The sequence below is a fragment of the Cuculus canorus genome, chromosome 32 (genome assembly GCF_017976375.1).
Source record: "Cuculus canorus isolate bCucCan1 chromosome 32, bCucCan1.pri, whole genome shotgun sequence".
Lineage (NCBI taxonomy): Eukaryota > Metazoa > Chordata > Aves > Cuculiformes > Cuculidae > Cuculus > Cuculus canorus.
The window spans coordinates 737794-757926 of NC_071432.1; the positions used below are offsets into that span (position 1 = coordinate 737794).

At 56.1% G+C, this 20133-nt stretch overlaps 1 protein-coding gene across 1 annotated transcript; it reads right to left on the reverse strand.

Annotated features, from left to right (window-relative positions):
* Window positions 1-1693: 1693 nt before the first annotated feature.
* LOC128849691 (5-aminolevulinate synthase, erythroid-specific, mitochondrial-like) lies at window positions 1694-18849 on the reverse strand. Its single transcript, XM_054052166.1, has 9 exons — window positions 18741-18849; window positions 18547-18624; window positions 14959-15166; window positions 11682-11866; window positions 9506-9685; window positions 7241-7405; window positions 5540-5808; window positions 3819-3981; window positions 1694-1920 (listed from the first exon to the last, which is right to left on the reverse strand). Exons 1-9 carry the CDS (start codon window positions 18817-18819, stop codon window positions 1766-1768), a joined length of 1482 nt encoding a protein of 493 aa, XP_053908141.1. The 5' UTR covers window positions 18820-18849; the 3' UTR covers window positions 1694-1765.
* Window positions 18850-20133: the final 1284 nt, after the last annotated feature.

A 20133-nucleotide genomic window follows, 5' to 3' on the forward strand; every position in this document is an offset into this window, starting at 1 on the left:
TCCCTCGGGAAAAGGGACTTTTACCTCAGGAAAGAGGATTTTTCACTTCAAGGAGGGGATTTTACCTCAGAAAAAGGGGACTTTACCTCAAAAAGAGTCGATTTTGGTTGAAGGGAGAGATTTTTCTCTCAGGAAAAGGGACTTTTACCTCAGGAAAGAGGATTTTTCGCTTCAAGGAGGGGATTTTACCTCAGAAAAAGGGGACTTTCGCTCAAAAAGAGTCGATTTTGGTTGGGAAAGAGGATTTTTCACCTCAGGGACAGGATTTTACCCCAGAAACGGGGACTTCACCTCAAGAAAGTTCGGTTGTTACCACACGGGATAGATTTTTCTCTTAGGAAAAGGGATATTTACCTCAAGAAAAGACTGGGGGGGGCGGGGGGGGGGCTCACAAGCACCCCAGTACAGTTACTGGTGGAGCTGGGAGAGACTGGGCTGAACTGGGTAGACTGGGAGCAAGAAAACAGCCAAGTGTGTCACTCCCTGACCCCCAAAAAAGAGGCAGACACAGATTCCCAGAACACTTTATTGCCTGGAACTGGGAGAACTGGGGGAAGTTTGAGTACTGGGGGAACTGGGGGAACTGGGAGAGGATCCAGGCTTTGGGGAGGGCTTTTGGGGGACCCCTGGTGTTTGGAGGGGGTCTCAGTCCCTAATGGGGACTCCCCCTGACCTGCAACTGGGTGAACTGGGAGAACTGGGAGAGGATCCAGGCTTTGGGGAGGGCTTTTGGGGGACCCCCTGGTGTTTGGGGGGGGTCTCAGTCCCTGATGGGGACTCCCCCCTTGACCTGCAACTGGGTGAACTGGGAGAACTGGGAGAGGATCCAGGCTTTGGGGAGGGCTTTTGGGGGACCCCCTGGTGTTTGGGGGGGGTCTCAGTCCCTGATGGGGACCCCCCCTGACCTGCAACTGGGTGAACTGGGAGAACTGGGAGAGGATCCAGGCTTTGGGGAGGGCTTTTGGGGGACCCCCTGGTGTTTGGGGGGGGTCTCAGTCCCTGATGGGGACTCCCCCGTGACCTGCAACTGGGGGAACTGGGAGAACTGGGAGAGGATCCAGGCTTTGGGGAGGGCATTTGGGGGACCCCTGGTGTTTTGGGGTGTCTCAGTCCCTCATGGGGACTCCCCTGTGACCTGCAACTGGGGGAACTGGGAGAACTGGGAGAGGATCCAGGCTTTGGGGAGGGCTTTTGGGGGACCCCTGGTGTTTGGAGGGGATCTCAGTCCCTGATGGGGACTGGGAAAACTGGGGGAACTGGGAGAGGATCCAGGCTTTGGGGAGGGCTTTTGGGGGACCCCTGGTATTTGGAGGGGGTCTCAGTCCCTGATGGGGACCCCCCCCTTGACCTGCAACTGGGGGAACTGGGAGAACTGGGAGAGGATCCAGGGTTTGCGGAGGGCTTTTGGGGGACCCCCTGGTGTTTTGGGGTGTCTCAGTCCGTGATGGGGACTCCCCAGGCCCTGCAACTGGGTGAACTGGGAGAACTGGGAAGGAGCTGCAGGCATCCCACAGGGAACCCAGGTGTTTGGGGGGGCACCCAGGAGTTTTAGGGAGCCTCCTGGGAGTTTGGGGGGGTCCCTGTTTTATTGGGGGGGGGGGGGCGGTCTCAGGCCCTGATGGAGACCCCTCAGCCTGCAACTGGGAGAACTGGGAGAACTGGAAAGGGGATCTGCGAGGGATCCAGGCATTTGGGGGAGGGTCTGGGGGGGGTGTTGGGGGGTGTGGGGGGTGGTGTTGGGGTCCCTGTGGGTTTTGGGGGTGTCTCAAGCCCGTACGGCGACGCTGGCCGCCCCGAAGTGTTGGCGCTCCCAGTCGCTCATGAGGGCGAAGTGGAGGGGCCGATGGCAGGAGGAGCACGAGGGGCCCGGGGGGGCCTCGCGGGGGAGGCCCAGAGCCCCCCAGCACTGCGACAGGCGCTCTGCGGGGGGACACGGCCGTCACAGGGGGGCACAGGGACCACCGTGTGTCCCCCGTGTTCCCCACTACGTCCCCAATGTCCCCCCAGGTCTCCCCATCATTCCCACATCCTCCATGTCCCCTCCAAGTTCCTCCATGTCCACCATATCCCCCCATGTCCACCATGTCCCCTCCATGTGTCCCCAAGTCCCCGTGTCCCTCCATGTCCACCCTGTCCCCTCATGTCCCACCATGTCCACCATGTCCCCCCATGTCCTTCCATGTCCCTCCATGTCCCCCCATGTGTCCCCACGTCCCCCCATGTCTCCCCAAGTTCCCACGTCTACCATGTCCCCCCATGTCCTGCCATGTCCACCATGGCCCCTCCATGTGTCCCCAAGTCCCCGTGTCCCTCCATGTCCACCCTGTCCCCTCATGTCCCACCATGTCCCACCATGTCCTTCCATGCCTCTTTGTGGCCCCATGTCCCTCCATGTTCCCACCATGTCCCCACTATGTCCCTCCATGTGTCCCCAAGTCCCCCCATGTCCCTCCATGTCCCTCCATGTGTCCCCATATCCTTCCATGTCTCCCCTGTGTCCCCATGTCCCCCCGTGTCCCCCTCTGTGTCCTTCCATGTCCGCCCATGTCCCTCCATGTCCCCACGTCCCCCCATGTCTCCCCAAGTCCCTACGTCTACCATGTCCCCCCATGTCCTGCTATGTCCACCATATCCCCCCCGTGTGTCCCCAAATCCCCGTGTCCCTCCATGTCCACCCTGTCCCCTCATGTCCCCCCATGTCCACCATGTCCCCACCATGACCCCATGTCCCCCCATGTCCACCATGTCTCCACCATGTCTCCACCATGTCCCCATGTCCCTCTATGTCCACCATGTCCCCACCATGTCCCCCCATGTCTCCATGTCCCTCTATGTCCACCATGTCCCCACCATGTCTCCACCATGTCCCCGTGTCCCTCTATGTCCACCATGTCCCCACCATGTCTCCACCATGACCCCATGTCCCCCCATGTCCACCATGTCCCCACCATGTCTCCACTCTTTCCCCTCATGTCCCCCCACGTCCACCATGTCCCCACCATGTCCCCATGTCCCTCTATGTCCACCATGTCTCCACCATGTCCCCATGTCCCTCTGTGTCCACCATGTCCCCACCATGTCTCCATGTGTCCCCATGTCCCTCTATGTCCACCATGTCCACCATGCCCCCACCGTGTCTCCACCATGTCCCCCGTCCCTCTATGTCCACCATGTCTCCACCATGTCCCCATGTCCCTCTATGTCCCTCTATGTCCACCATGTCCACCATGTCCCCACCATGTCTCCACCATGTCCCCATGTCCCTCTATGTCCACCATGTCCACCATGTCCCCACCATGTCTCCACCATGTCCCCCTGTCCCTCTATGTCCACCATGTCCACCATGTCCCCACCATGTCCCCATGTCCCTCTATGTCCACCATGTCTCCACCATGTCCCCACCATGTCTCCACCATGACCCCATGTCCCCCCATGTCCACCATGTCCCCACCATGTCCCCCCATGTCTCCATGTCCCTCTATGTCCACCATGTCCCCCCCATGACCCCACCATGTCCCCATGTCCCTCTATGTCCACCATGTCCACCATGTCCCCACCATGTCCCCCCATGTCCCTCATGTCCCCCCATGTCCACCATGTCCCCACTATGTCTCCACCATGTCCCCATGTCCCTCTATGTCCACCATGTCCACCATGCCCCCACCGTGTCTCCACCATGTCCCCCGTCCCTCTATGTCCACCATGTTCCTACCATGTCCCCATGTCCCCCCATGTCCACCATGTCCCCACCATGTCCCCCCATGTCCCCATGTCCCACAGCACCCCCCCCCATGTCTCCATGTCCCCCCTGGACCCACCAGCCAGGTTCTCCATCATGTCAGGGCTGTGATGTGGACTGGGCGCCAACCTCAGCATCTCCTCCCCGCGCCGCACGGTGGGATGGTTGATGGCCTGGACATACAAGCCGTGTTCCTCCAGCATCGCCCTGCTCAGCCGGGTGTTGGCCTCGGCGTCCCCCACCTGCACCCCCAAAAAACCCCATCAGACACCCCAAAAACCAACAAGGAACCGCCAAGAACCCATCAGGCACCCAAAAAACCAACAATGAACTGCCAAGAACCCATCAGGCACCCCAAAAAACAACAAGGAACCACCAAGAACCCATCAGACACCCCAAAAACCAACAAGGAACCCCCAAGAACCCATCAGACACCCCAAAAAACAACAAGGAACCTCCAAGAACCCGTCAGGCACCCCAAAAAACAACAAGGAACCACCAAGAACCCATCAGGCACCCAAAAAAACCAACAAGGAACCTCCAAGAACCCGTCAGGCACCCAAAAAACCAACAAGGAACCACCAAGAACTCATCAGACACCCCAAAAAACAACAAGGAACCCCCAAGAACCCATCAGGCACTCCAAAAAACAACAAGGAAACCCCAATTTTCCCTCTGGAAGCTGATTTTTACCTCAGGAAAGAGAGTTTTTCCCCTCTGGAAGGGGATTTTTACCTCAGGAAAGGGAGATTTTCCCCTCCGGAAGTGGATTTTTACCTCAGGAAAGAGAGTTTTTCCCTCTGGAGGAGGATTTTTACCTCAGGAAAGAGAGTTTTTCCCCTCTGGAAGGGGATTTTTACCTCAGGAAAGAGAGTTTTTCCCCTCTGGAAGGCGATTTTTACCTCAGGAAAGAGTTTTTCCCCTCTGGAAGATGATTTTTACTTCACGAAGGAGAGTTTTTCCCTCTGGAAGGGGATTCTTACCTCAGGAAAGAGAGTTTTTTCCCTCTGGAGATGATTCTTTCCTCAGGAAAGAGAGTTTTTCCCCTCTGGAAGGGGATTTTTACCTCAGGAAAGAGAGTTCTTCCCCTCTGGAAGGCAATTTTTACCTCAGGAAAGAGAGTTTTACCTCAGGAAAGAGATTTTTACCTCAGGAAAGAGAGTTTTTCCCTCTGGAAGATGATTTTTACCTCAGGAAAGAGAGTTTTTCCCCTCTGGAAGGTGATTTTTACCTCAGGAAAGAGATTTTTACCTCAGGAAAGAGTTTTTCCCTCTGGAAGATGATTTTTACCTCAGGCAAGAGAGTTTTTCCCTCTGGAAGATGATTTTTACCTCAGGAAAGAGAGTTTTTACCTCAGGAAAGAGAGTTTTTCCCTCTGGAAGGTAATTTTTACCTCAGGAAAGAGAGTTTTTCCCTCTGGAAACTGATTTTTATCTCAGGAAAGAGAGTTTTTCCCTCTGGAAGATGATTTTTACCTCATGAAAGAGTTTTTTCCTCTCTGGAAGATGATTTTTATCTCAGGAAAGAGAGTTTTTCCCTCTAGAAGATGATTTTTACCTCAGGAAAGAGATTTTTTCCCCTCTGGAAGGGGATTTTTACCTCTGGAAAGAGAGTTTTTCCCTCTGGAAGATGATTTTTACCTCAGGCAAGAGAGCTTTTACCTCAGGAAAGAGAGTTTTTCCCCTCTGGAAGATGATTTTTACCTCCCGGATGACCTTTTTACCTCACGTAAGTCCTATTTCTGAGCGTAAGAGCGGCATTTGTCTCTTTCTAAGGTCGGCGCCAAGATGGAGAGCGTACCCTGACGGGGACGATGTGGCTGGGGCACGGCAGGACGGGCAGCCCGCGGTCCCTCAGCAGCAGGCGGAGGTGCTTGGCGTGCCTTTGGTGAGTCCGGCGGAGCACCCCACCTTCGGGGCTCCCCAAAATCTTTAGGGAAGCCAAAGCGCCGGCTGCCACGGCGGGTGGCAACGCCGTAGTGAAGATAAACCCGGGTCCCAAAGAGCGAATGGCGTCCACCAATTCGGCCGAGCCGGCGATGTAGCCTCCCACGGCGCCCACTGCTTTACCTGAGGGGGGGGGGAAAAAAAGGGGGGGTCAGGGAACCCCAAAACACACATAGACCCCCAAAACCCCAATTATCCCTTCATAGACCCCTATGGAAACCCATAGACCCCTTTGTATCACTATGGAACCCCATAGACCCCCCTTGTGCCCCTATAGAAGCTTGTGGGCTGCCCTGCACCCCAAAAGACCCCCCCTGCACCCCAAAAGATCCCCCCTGAACCCCGAAAGATCCCCCTGTATCCCAAAAGACTCCCCTGCACCCCTATAGACCCCCCTGTACCCCAACAGATTCCCCTGTACCCCTATAGACCCCCCTGTACCCCTATAGACCCCTCTGTACCCCTATAGACCCCCCCTGTACCCCAAAAGACCCCCCTGTACCCCAACAGGTTCCCCTGTACCCCTACAGACCCCCTATATGTCACCCATAGACCCCCCTGTACCCCAACAGACCCCCCTGAACCCCTATAGACCCCCTATGTCACCCATAGACCCCCCTGTACCCCAACAGACCCCCCTGTACCCCAACCGATTCCCCTGTACCCCTATAGACCCCCCTGAACCCCTATAGACCCCCTATATCACCCATAGACCCCCCTGTACCCCAAAAGATCCCCCCTGTACCCCTATAGACCCCCATATGTCACCCATAGACGCCCCTGTACCCCAACAGACCCCCCCCTGTACCCCAACAGATTCCCCTGTACCCCAAAAGATCCCTCCTGTACCCCTATAGACCCCCTATATCACCCATAGACCCCCCTGTACCCCAACAGACCCCCCTGTACCCCTATAGACCCCCTATGTCACCCATAGACCCCCCCGTACCCCAACAGACCCCCCCTGTACCCCTATAGAACCTTATGGATCCCCCCTTAAGGGGGTACAGGCACCCCAAAACCCCCCATACACCCCAAAATCCCCCTCCAGTGAGGCCTTAAGGCCCTCAGGCACCCCAAAACCCTCTTAGACACCCCAAAATCCCCCTCCAGTGAAGACTTAAGGCACTCAGGCACCCCAAAGCCCTCTTAGACACCCCAAAATCCCCCTCCAGTGAGGCCTTAAGGCCCTCAGGCACCCCAAAACCCTCTTAGACACCCCAAAATCCCCCTCCAGTGAAGACTTAAGGCACTCAGGCACCCCAAAGCCCTCTTAGACACCCCAAAATCCCCCTCCAGTGAGGCCTTAAGGCCCTCAGGCACCCCAAAACCCTCTTAGACACCCCAAAATCCCCCTCCAGTGAGGACTTAAGGCACTCAGGCACCCCAAAACCCTCTTAGACACCCCAAAATCCCCCTCCAGTGAGGACTTAAGGCCCTCAGACACCCCAAAACCCCCCATACACCCCCAAATCCCCCTATTCCTGCCCATAAAGAGCCTTTTTTTTGCCCCCCAGGAGGTCCAAACCCCCCCCTTAAGATGTCTTCTTCTCACCCAAAGTGCCGGAGACGATGTCGACTTTGTGCATCACCCCATCGCGTTCGGCGATTCCGGCTCCTCGCGCCCCATAGAGCCCCACGGCGTGGACCTCATCCACGAAGGTCAGAGCCCCATAGGAGTGAGCGACGTCGCAGAGCTCCTCCAGAGGAGCGATGGAACCTTGGAGAGAAGACACAAAATGAGGTACGGAGGGGATTTGGGGGTTTCCTTGAAGGCATCTCAAGAGGTTTAGGAGAACATCAACAAGTTTGGAGGGAAAACGAAGAGGTTTTGGGGGAACTGAGGAGGTTTGAGGGCATCTCAAGAGGTTTAGGAGAACCTCAACAGGATTTGGGGAGTTCTCAGGAGGGTTTTGGGGGGAACTGAGGAGGTTTGAGGGCATCTCAGGAGGTTTTGGAGAACCTCAACAGGATTTGTAGGGAAAATGAGGAGGTTTTGGTGGAACTGAGAAGGTTTGAGGGCATCTCAGGAGGTTTTGGAGAACCTCAAGAGGTTTGAAGGGATTCCAGGAGATATCTCAGAGGGTTTTGGAGAACCTCAAGAGGTTTGAAGGGATTCCAGGAGGTATCTCAGAGGGTTTTGGAGAACCTCAAGAGGTTTGAAGGGATTCCAGGAGATATCTCAGAGGGTTTTGGAGAACCTCAAGAGGTTTGAAGGGATTCCAGGAGGTATCTCAGAGGGTTTTGGAGAACCTCAAGAGGTTTGAAGGGATTTCAGGAGGTTTGAGGGTATCTCAGAGGGTTTTGGAGAACCTCAAGAGGTTTGAAGGGATTCCAGGAGATATCTCAGAGGGTTTTGGAGAACCTCAAGAGGTTTGAAGGGATTCCAGGAGGTATCTCAGAGGGTTTTGGAGAACCTCAAGAGGTTTGAAGGGATTCCAGGAGGTATCTCAGAGGGTTTTGGAGAACCTCAAGAGGTTTGAAGGGATTCCAGGAGGTATCTCAGAGGGTTTTGGAGAACCTCAAGAGGTTTGAAGGGATTCCAGGAGATATCTCAGAGGGTTTTGGAGAACCTCAACAGGATTTGTAGGGAAAATGAGGAGGTTTTGGTGGAACTGAGAAGGTTTGAGGGCATCTCAGGAGGTTTTGGAGAACCTCAAGAGGTTTGAAGGGATTCCAGGAGATATCTCAGAGGGTTTTGGAGAACCTCAAGAGGTTTGAAGGGATTCCAGGAGGTATCTCAGAGGGTTTTGGAGAACCTCAAGAGGTTTGAAGGGATTCCAGGAGATATCTCAGAGGGTTTTGGAGAACCTCAAGAGGTTTGAAGGGATTCCAGGAGGTATCTCAGAGGGTTTTGGAGAACCTCAAGAGGTTTGAAGGGATTTCAGGAGGTTTGAGGGTATCTCAGAGGGTTTTGGAGAACCTCAAGAGGTTTGAAGGGATTCCAGGAGATATCTCAGAGGGTTTTGGAGAACCTCAAGAGGTTTGAAGGGATTCCAGGAGGTATCTCAGAGGGTTTTGGAGAACCTCAAGAGGTTTGAAGGGATTCCAGGAGGTATCTCAGAGGGTTTTGGAGAACCTCAAGAGGTTTGAAGGGATTCCAGGAGGTATCTCAGAGGGTTTTGGAGAACCTCAAGAGGTTTGAAGGGATTCCAGGAGATATCTCAGAGGGTTTTGGAGAACCTCAACAGGATTTGTAGGGAAAATGAGGAGGTTTTGGTGGAACTGAGAAGGTTTGAGGGCATCTCAGGAGGTTTTGGAGAACCTCAAGAGGTTTGAAGGGATTCCAGGAGATATCTCAGAGGGTTTTGGAGAACCTCAAGAGGTTTGAAGGGATTCCAGGAGGTATCTCAGAGGGTTTTGGAGAACCTCAAGAGGTTTGAAGGGATTCCAGGAGATATCTCAGAGGGTTTTGGAGAACCTCAAGAGGTTTGAAGGGATTCCAGGAGGTATCTCAGAGGGTTTTGGAGAACCTCAAGAGGTTTGAAGGGATTTCAGGAGGTTTGAGGGTATCTCAGAGGGTTTTGGAGAACCTCAAGAGGTTTGAAGGGATTCCAGGAGATATCTCAGAGGGTTTTGGAGAACCTCAAGAGCTTTGAAGGGATTCCAGGAGATATCTCAGAGGGTTTTGGAGAACCTCAAGAGATTTGAAGGGATTCCAGGAGATATCTCAGAGGGTTTTGGAGAACCTCAAAAGGTTTGGAGGGATTCCAGGAGGTATCTCAGAGGGTTTTGGAGAACCTCAAGAGCTTCAGGAGGTTCCTGAGAGCTTTGGAAGGTCCCGGAAGAACCGATGGGCTTTGGAAGGTCCATCACTGACCATCCATGGAATGGACGGACTCGAAGGCGACAATCTTGGGAATTCCGGGACGACTCCGCTCCAAAAGCTGCTGCAGATGTTGAGGATCGTTGTGACGGAAGATGTGTTTGGGAACGCCGCTCCGTAGGATTCCTTGGATCATGGACGCGTGGTTGCCCTCATCGGAAAACACCTCACAACCTACGCAGAAGAAGGACCAAAGTGACCACGGAGGGGACCTTCCGTATCCGACATCTCCTCCCACCCCATCCAGGAGCCCCTCAAGAGGTTGGAACGTCCTCCGACCCTCTGGAGAATCCCACCAGGAGGGAGACGGGGACATCTCAAGAGGTTTGGAGGAACCTCAAGAGGTTTTGGGGGGATCTCAAGAGGTTTTGGAGAACCTCAAGAGGTTTTGGGGGGATCTGAAGAGGTTTTGGAGGAACCTCAGGAGGTTTTGGGGGGATCTGAAGAGGTTTGGAGGAACCTCAAGAGGTTTTGGGACATCTCAAGAGGTTTTTGGGGGGATCTCAAGAGGTTTTGGGGGTATCTGAAGAGGTTTTGAGGAACCTCAAGAAGTTTTGAGGAACCTCAAGAGGTTTTTTGGTGTCTCCAGAGGTTTTTTTGGCGTCTCCAGAGGTGTTTTTGGCATCTCAGGAGGTTTTGAGGAACCTCAAGAGGTTTTTTGGGGTCTCCAGAGGTTCTTTTTGGCATCTTAAGAGGTTTTGAGGAACCTCAAGAGGTTTTTTGGGGTCTCCAGAGGTTCTTTTTGGCATCTCATGAGGTTTGGAGGAACCTCAAGAGGTTTTTTTGGCACCTCAAGAGGCTTTGAGGAACCTCAAGAGGTTTTGGGGCATCTCAAGAGGTTTTGAGAAACCTCAAGAGGTTCTTTTGGCGTCTCCAGAGGTTTTTTTTGGCATCTCAAGAGGTTTTGAGGAACCTCAAGAGGTTTTGGGGGCATCTCAAGAGGTTTTGAGGAACCTCTAGAGGTTCTTTTTTCATCTCCAGAGGTTTTGAGGAACCTCCAGAGGTTTTTTGGCATCTCCAGAGGTTTTTTTTGGTGTCTCCAGAGGTATTTTTGGTGTCTCCGGAGGTTTTTTGGTGTCTCCAGAGGTTTTTTTGGTGTCTCCAGAGGTTTTTTTTGGCATCTCAAGAGGTTTTGAGGAACCTCAAAAGGTTTTTTTTTGGCATCTCAAGAGGTTTTGAGGAACCTCCAGAGGTTTTTTGGCATCTCAAGAGGTTTTGGGGGGGATCTCAAGAGGTTTTGAGGAACCTCAAGAGGTTTTTTTGGCATCTCAAGAGGTTTTGAGGAACCTCAAGAGGGTTTTTTTGGTGTTTCCAGAGGTTCTTTTGGCATCTCAAGAGGTTTTGAGGAACCTCAAGATAGTTTTTTGGCATCTCCAGAGGTTTTGAGGAACCTCAAGAGGTTTTCTGGCATCTCAAGAGGTTTTTGGGGGGATCTCAAGAGGTTTTGAGGAACCTCAAGAGGTTTTGGGGCATCTCAAGAGGTTTTGAGGAACCTCAAGAGGTTTTTTGGTGTCTCCGGAGGTTTTTTGGTGTCTCCAGAGGTTTTTTTGGCATCTCAAGAAGTTTTGAGGAACCTCAAGAGGTTTTTTGGTGTCTCCGGAGGTTTTTTTGGTGTCTCCAGAGGTATTTTTGGCGTCTCCAGAGGTATTTTTGGTGTCTCCAGAGGTTTTTTTGGCATCTCCAGAGGTTCTTTTGGTGTCTCCAGAGGTTCTTTTGGCATCTCCAGAGGTTTTGAGGAACCTCAAGAGGTTCTTTTGGCATCTCAAGAGGTTTTTTGGGGGATCTCAAGAGGTTTTGAGGAACCTCAAGAGGTTTTTTGGTGTCTCTGGAGGTATTTTTGGGGTCTCCAGAGGTATTTTTGGTGTCTCCAGAGGTATTTTGGGCATCTCCAGAGGTTTTTTTTGTGTCTCCAGAGGTCTTTTTGGCATCTCCAGAGGTTTTGAGGAACCTCAAGAGCTTCTTTTGGCATCTCAAGAGGTTTTTATGGCATCTCAAGAGGTTTTGAGGAACCTCAAGAGGTTTTTTGGTGTCTCCAGAGGTATTTTTGGCGTCTCCAGAGGTATTTTTGGCATCTCCAGAGGTTTTTTTTGGCATCTCCAGAGGTTTTTTGGCATCTCCAGAGGTTTTTTTTTGGGGTTCCCTGGAATGTTTTGGGGTGGGGGGTTGGGACCTGGCAGGATGCGGGCGAGGGTGGATAAGGCGGTGTCGTTGGCGGCGTAGCAGGAGGAGAAGAGTGCGGCGCGGGGCTGACGGTGGAGTTGCGCCAACGCTCCCTCCAACGCCGCGTGAAGGGGGGACGTCCCCCCGATATTCCGCGTCCCTCCGGAGCCCAATCCGTGCGCCTCCAGAGCCGTCCTGAGAGCATACACAGTACTGGGGGGGGGGAACTGGGAGGGACTGGGAGGCACTGGGGGGGAACTGGGAGGGACTGGGAGGGACTGGGGGGGGGGACTGGGAGGGACTGGGAGGGACTGGGGGGGACTGGGGGGGAAAATGGGGGGGACTGGGAGGGACTGGGAGGGACTGGGAGGCAACTGGGGGGAATGGGAGGAACTGGGGGGGAACTGGGAGGGACTGGGAGGGACCTGGGAGGGACTGGGGGGAACTGGGGGGGAACTGGGAGGGAACTGGGAGGGGAAATGGGGGGGAATGGGAGCAACTGGGAGGGACTGGGAGGGACTGGGAGGGACTGGGGGGAACTGGGAGGGAGCTGGGAGGGAACTGGGAGGGAACTGGGGGGGAACTGAGACCAACTGGGAGGATATGGGTGGAACTGGGAGGGACTGGGAGGGACTGGGGGGGAACTGGGGGGGACTGGGGGGGACTGGGAGGGAACTGGGGGGGAACTGGGAGGGAACTGGGGGGGACTGGGAGGCACTGGGAGGGACTGGGAGGGGATTGGGGGGAACTGGGAGGAACTGGGGGGGACTGGGGGGGAAAATGGGGGGGAATGGGAGCGACTGGGAGGGGACTGGGAGGGACTGGGAGGGACTGGGAGGGAACTGGGGGGAACTGGGAGGGACTGGGAGGGAACTGGGACCAACTGGGAGAAACTGGGGGGGAACTGGGAGCAACTGGGAGGAACTGGGGGGAACTGGGAGGAACTGGGAGGGAACTGGGACCAACTGGGAGAAACTGGGGGGAACTGGGAGCAACTGGGAGGAACTGGGGGGAACTGGGAGGGAGCTGAGGGGGAAAATGGGGGGGAATGGGAGCAACTGGGGGGAACTGGGGGGGAACTGGGGGGGAATGGGACCAACTGGGACCAACTGGGAGGAACTGGGAGGGACTGGGAGGGAACTGGGGGGAAACTGAGGGGGACTGGGGGGAACTGGGGGGAAACTGGGGGGAACTGGGGGGAACTGGGGAGGACTGGGACCAACTGGGAGGGAACTGGGGAGAACTGGGGGGAAACTGGGGGGAAATGGGAGGAACTGGGGGGGAACTGGGGGGGGATGGGAGGGGACTGGGACCAACTGGGAGGAACTGGGAAGAACTGGGAGGGGACTTGGGGGGAAAGTGGGAGGGAATGGGAGCAACTGGGGGGGAACTGGGGGGATATTGGGGTGCCAGGTGGGTTTTGGGGTACTGAGGGGGGATATTGGGGTGCCAGGGGGGCTATTGGGGCCCTGGGGGAATATTGGGGTGCCGTGGGCGGATATTGGGGTGCCGTGGCGGGATATTGGGGTGCTGGGAGGACTATTGGGGTGCCGGGGTGTGTTTTGGGGTGCCAGGTTGGATATTGGGGTGCCGTGGGTGGGTTTTGGGGTGCCGAGGGGGGATATTGGGGCCCTGGGGGAATATTGGGGTGCCGTGGACGGATATTGGGGTGCCGTGGCGGGATATTGGGGTGCTGGGAGGACTATTGGGGTGCCGGGGTGTGTTTTGGGGTGCCAGGTTGGATATTGGGGTGCCGTGGGTGGGTTTTGGGGTGCCGAGGGGGGATATTGGGGCCCTGGGGGAATATTGGGGTGCCGTGGACGGATATTGGGGTGCTGGGAGGACTATTGGGGTGCCGTGGGGTGGGTTTTGGGGCCCAGGGGGTATATTGGGGTGCCGTGGGGCTGTGGTTTTGGGGTGCCATGGGGTGGTTATTGAGCTGCTGTGGGTGGGTTTTGGGGTGCCGTGGGTGGGATATTGGGGTGCCATGGGGTGGTTATTGAGCTGCTGTGGGTGGGTTTTGGGGTGCCGGGGTGGGTTTTGGGGTGCCGTGGGTGTGATTTTGGGGTGCCGGGGGGGGAATATTGGGGTGCCGGGTGGGTTCTGGGGTGCCATGGGGGGGTTTTGGGGTGCCACGTTGGCTATTGGGGTGCCGTGGGTGGGTTTTGGGGTGCCGTGGGGTGGGATTTTGGGGTGCCATGGGGATATTGGAGCACTGGGTGGGTTTTGGGGTGCCGTGGGGGGATATTGGGGCCCTGGGGGGGGATATTGGGGTGCCAAGAGTGGGTTTTGGGGTGCCGGGAGGACTATTGGGGTGCCGTGGGTGGCTATTGGGGTGCTGAGGGAGGATACTGGGGCACTGGGTGGGTTTTGGGGTGCCGTTGGGGATATTGGGGTGCCGGGGGGGGGAATATTGGGGTGCCGGGTGGGTTCTGGGGTGCCGTGGGGTGGGTTTTGGGGTGCCATGGGGGGGTTTTGGGGTGCCAGGTTGGCTATTGGGGTGCCGGGGTGGGTTTTGGGGTGCCGTTGGGGATATTGGGGTGCCGTTGGGGATATCGGGGAGCTGGGGTGGGTTTTGGGGTGCTGGGGGGGGATATTGGGGTGCTGGGAGGACTATTGGGGTGCCGGGGTGGGTTTTGGGATGCCAGGGGTGGATATTGGGGCACTGGGTGGCTTTTGGGGTGCCGTGGATGGGATTTTGGGGTGCCGTGGTGGGTTTTGGGGTGTCGGGAGGACTATTGGGGTGCCGTGGGTGGGTTTTGGGGCCCAGGTTGGCTATTGGGGTGCCGGGGTGGGTTTTGTGGTGCCGTGGGTGGATATTGGGGTGCTGTGGGTGGGTTTTGGGGTGCCGGGGGAGGATATTGGGGCACTGGGTGGGTTTTGGGGTGCCGTGGATGGGTTTTGGGGTGCCATGGGGCTATCGGGGTGCTGGGGTGGGTTTTGGGGTGCCGTAGGTGTGATTTTGGGGTGCCATGGGGATATTGGGGTGCCGTGGGTGGCTATTGGGGTGCCAGGGTGGCTATTGGGGCCCAGGGTGGCTATTGGGGTGCCATGGGCTGTGATTTCGGGGTGCCATGGGCTGTGGTTTCGGGGTGCCATGGGCTGTGGTTTCGGGGTGCACACCTGGCGGCGCGGATGACCTGGGGGTGTCGGCTCATTCCCAGGTTGGCTATTGGGGCCCAGGTTGGCTATTGGGGTGCCAGGGGGTGGGTTTTGGGGCCCAGGGGGTACATTGGGGTGCCGGGGTGGATTTTGGGGTGCCGTGGGGTGGATTTCGGGGTGCTCACCTGGCGGCGCGGATGACCTGGGGGTGTCGGCTCATTCCCAGGTAGTCGTTGGAGCACCAGAGCTCGAGGGCTCTCGGAGGGGACCCCCAAAAAGCCATGGGAGGCGCCTCGGCGCGACGCCCCACGGCCGTGAACACCCGATAGGTGTGAGAGCGCCGCAGCCCCCACAGCCGCCCCCGCAACACCGCCGCGTACGGGAAAGCGTCCTCTGGGGGGGGGGGAAAAAGGGGGTGCAGTCACACGGGGGGGGGGGTCCCCAAAACACAATGAGAACCCCCAAACTGCCCGCAACCCCTATAGAGACACGAGAGAGGCCCTACAGACCCTATAGAGCGCCTACACCCCTTATATGGCCCTTTAGAGGGCCACTATATCCCCTCGTATAGGTCCCACACCCCCTATATAGCCCCTACACCCCCTATATTGCCCCTACACCCCCTATAGAGCCCCTATAGCCCCTATATAGCCCCTACACCCCCTATATTGCCCCTACACCCCATTATGGGGCTCCTACACCCCCTATAGAGCCCCTACACCCCCCTATGTGGCCCCTATAGCCCTTTATAGGGCTGCTATATCCCCTCATATAGCCCCTACACCCCCTATATTGCCCCTACACCCCCTATATTGCCCCTACACCCCCTTATGGGGCTCCTACACCCCCTATAGAGCCCCTGCAGCCCCTTATGGGGCTCCTACACCCCCTATAGAGCCCCTACACCCTCCTATGTGGCCCCAATGGCCCTTTATAGGGCCACTATATGCCCTCATATAGGTCCTACACCCCCTCATATAGCCCCTACACCCAATTATGGGGCTCCTACACCCCCTATAGAGCCCCTACACCCCCCTGTATGGCCCCTATAGCCCTTTATAGGGCCACTATATCACCTCATAAAGGCCCTACATCCCCTTATGGAGCCCCTACACCCCCTATATAGCCCCTACACCCCATTATGGGGCTCCTACGCCCCCTATAGAGCCCCTACACCCCCCTATATGGCCCCTATAGGGCCACTATATCACCTCATAAAGGCCCTACATCCCCTTATGGAGCCCCTGCACCCCTTATATAGCCCCTACATCCTCTTATGGGGCTCCTACACCCCCTATAGAGCCCCTACACCCCACTATATGGCCCCTATAGCCCTTTATAGGGCCACTATATCCCCTCATATAGCCCCTACACCCCCTTATGGAGCCCCTGCACCCCCTATAGAGCCCCTACACCCCCTATATAGCCCCTACACCCTCCTATTTGGCCCCAATGGCCCTTTATAGGGCCACTATATCACCTCATATAGGTCCTACACCCCCTCATATAGCCCCTACACCCCCTATATTGCCCCTACACCCCATTATGGGGCTCCTACACCCCCTATATAGCCCCTACACCCCCTATAGAGCCCCTACACCCCCCTATGTGGCCCCTGTAGCCCTTTATAGGGCCGCTATATCCCCTCATATAGCCCCTACACACCCTTATGGGGCCTCTACACCCCCTATAGAGCCCCTGCAGCCCCTTATGGGGCTCCTACACCCCCTATAGAGCCCCTACACCCTCTATAGAGCCCCTACAGCCCCTATAGAGCCCCTACACCCTCTTATGGAGCTCCTACAGCCCCTATAGAGCCCCTACACCCTCTTATGGGGCTCCTATGCTCACTATAGAGCCCTTACAGCCCCTTCTGGGGCCCCTACAACCCCTATATTGCCCCTACACCCCATTATGGGGCTCCTACACCCCCTATAGAGCCCCCACACCCCCCTATGTGGCCCCTATAGCCCTTTATAGGGCTGCTATATCCCCTCATATAGCCCCTACACACCCTTATGGAGCCCCTGCACCCCTATAGAGCCCCTACACCCTCCTATGTGGCCCCTATAGCCCTTTATAGGGCCGCTATATCCCCTCATATAGGTCCTACACCCCCTATGGAGCCCCTACACCCCATTATGGGGCCCCTACACCCCCTATATTGCCCCTACACCCCATTATGGGGCTCCTACACCCCCTATAGATCCCCGACACTCCCTATAGAGCCCCTACACCCCCCTATATGGCCCCTATAGCCCTTTATAGGGCCGCTATATCCCCTCATTTAACCCCTACACCCCCTTATGGGACCCCTACACCCCCTTATGGGACCCCTACACCCCCTATAAGAACTCTATGCCCCCTCTACGGCCCCTATAGCCCTCCATACAGCCCCTATACCCCCTTTACACCCTCTATACAGCCCATATATGGCCCCTATAGACCCTCTAAGTCCCCTATACCCCCCTATAAGAACTCTATGCCCCCTCTATGGCCCCTATAGCCCTCCATACAGCCCCTATACCCCCTTTACACCCTCTATACAGCCCATATATGGCCCTTACATCCCCTCTATGTCCCCTATATCGCCCCTATGAGAACTCTATGGCCCCTATAGCCCTCCATACAGCCCCTAAACCCCATTTACACCCTCTCTACAGCCCATGTATGGCCCCTATAGACCCTCTAAGTCCCCTATACCGCCCCTATACCCCCTTTACACCCTCTCTACAGCCCATATATGGCCCCTATAGACCCTCTAAGTCCCCTATACCCCCTTTACACCCTCTCTACAGCCCATATATGGCCCCTATAGACCCTCTAAGTCCCCTATACCCCCTTTACACCCTCTCTACAGCCCATGTATGGCCCCTATAGACCCTCTAAGTCCCCTATACCGCCCCTATACCCCCTTTACACCCTCTCTACAGCCCATATATGGCCCGTATAGACCCTCTAAGTCCCCTATACTGCCCCTATACCCCCTTTACGCCCTCTCTACAGCCCCTATATGGCCCCTATAGACCCTCTAAGTCCCCTATACCCCCTTTACACCCTCTCTACAGCCCATATATGGCCCCTATAGACCCTCTAAGTCCCCTATACCGCCCCTATACCCCCTTTACACCCTCTCTACAGCCCATATATGGCCCCTATAGACCCTCTAAGTCCCCTATACCGCCCCTATACCCCCTTTACACTCTCTCTACAGCCCATATATGGCCCCTATAGACCCTCTAAGTCCCCTATACCGCCCCTATACCCCCTTCACACCCTCTCTACAGCCCATATATGGCCCCTATAGACCCTCTAAGTCCCCTATACCGCCCCTATACCCCCTTTACGCCCTCTCTACAGCCCATATATGGCCCCTATAGACCCTCTAAGTCCCCTATACCCCTTTACACCCTCTCTACAGCCCATATATGGCCCCTATAGACCCTCTAAGTCCCCTATACCGCCCCTATACCCCCTTTACACCCTCTCTACAGCCCATATATGGCCCCTATAGACCCTCTAAGTCCCCTATACTGCCCCTATACCCCCTTTACACCCTCTCTACAGCCCATATATGGCCCCTATAGACCCTCTTAAGTCCCCTATACCGCCCCTATACCCCCTTTACACCCTCTCTACAGCCCATATATGGCCCCTATAGACCCTCTTAAGTCCCCTATACCGCCCCTATAGCCCCTTTACACCCTCTCTACAGCCCATATATGGCCCCTATACCCCTCTCGGTCCCCTATAGCCCCTATAGGACCCCTCACCTGGGAGGTTATCCTCCAGTCTCCGCTCCGGATTCTCCTCCGGATTCTCCTCCGGATCCGTCAGCCAATTCAGAGGGGCTTTAAAGAGGGGGGGTCAGAGGTCAAAGGTCACTCTGAACCCCCTGAGGTGTATTTCCCTCCCCCCCCCCCCAAAAAAAAAGAGGGGGTTCAGAACCCCCCAAAAAGTCCTTTACCTGATGGGGGAGGGGCGACGTCCTCCTGTACCTCCGGAGCGGCGCGTTGGAAAAAGGGGGGAGACACCCCCAAATCCATGAAGGGGCAGTGGGGGGGGGCGCCTGCGAGGGGGGGGACAAAGGGGTCAGAGGGGCACCCCAACACCCACTATATGGCACCGACACCCCCCTATAGAACCCCCATTGCCCCCTATATCTCCTTATAGCCCCCTATAGAGCCCCCATTGCCCCCAATACCCCCTTATAGCCCCTATAGACCCCCCATTGCCCCCTATACCCCCTTATAGCCCCTATAGAGCCCCCAGTGCCCCTATACAGCCCCTACACCCTTTATAGCCCCTATAGAGCCCCCAGCGCCCCTATATAGCCCCTATACAGCCCCTACACCCCCTTATAGCCCCCTATAGAGCCCCCAGTGCCCCCTATACCCCCTTATAGCCCCCTATAGAGCCCCCAGTGCCCCCTATACCCCCTTATAGCCCCCTATAGAGCTCCCAGTGCCCCCAATACCCCCTTATAGCCCCTTATAGAGCCCCCAGTGCCCCCTATACAGCCACTATACCCCCTTATAGCCCCTATGGAGCCCCCATTGCCCCTATATAGCCCCTATACAGCCCCTACACCCCCTTATAGCCCCTATAGAGCCCCCATTGCCCCTATACAGCCCCTACACCCCCTTATAGCCCCTATAGAGCCCCCATTGCCCCTATACAGCCCCTACACCCCCTTATAGCCCCTATAGAGCCCCCATTGCCCCTATACAGCCCCTACACCCCCTTATAGCCCCTATAGAGCCCCCATTCCCCCCTATACAGCCCCTACACCCCCTTATAGCCCCTATAGAGCCCCCATTGCCCCTATACAGCCCCTACACCCCCTTATAGCCCCTATAGAGCCCCCATTCCCCCCTATACAGCCCCTACACCCCCTTATAGCCCCTATAGAGCCCCCATTGCCCCTATACAGCCCCTACACCCCCTTATAGCCCCTATAGAGCCCCCAGTGCCCCCAATACCCCCTTATAGCCCCTTATAGAGCCCCCATTGCCCCCTATACAGCCACTATACCCCCTTATAGCCCCTATAGAGCCCCCAGTGCCCCCAATACCCCCTTATAGCCTCTTATAGAGCCCCCATTGCCCCTATACAGCCCCTACACCCCCTTATAGCCCCTATAGAGCCCCCAGTGCCCCCAATACCCCCTTATAGCCTCTTATAGAGCCCCCATTGCCCCTATACAGCCCCTACACCCCCTTATAGCCCCTATAGAGCCCCCAATGCCTCCTATACCCCCTTATAGCCCCCTATAGAGCCCCCATTGCCCCTATACAGCCCCTACACCCCCTTATAGCCCCTATAGAGCCCCCAATGCCTCCTATACCCCCTTATAGCCC

Coding starts and splice junctions, on each gene's coding strand:
- LOC128849691 (XM_054052166.1), bottom strand. CDS start 18,819: ATGGATTTGGGGGTGTCTCCCCCCTTTTTCCAACGCGCCGCTCCGGAG. Junction 18,625..18,740: donor CGTCGCCCCTCCCCCATCAG/GTAAAGGACTTT, acceptor CCCTCTTTAAAG/CCCCTCTGAATTGGCTGACG. Junction 3,982..5,539: donor GCCACATCGTCCCCGTCAGG/GTACGCTCTCCA, acceptor TTGGGGGTGCAG/GTGGGGGACGCCGAGGCCAA.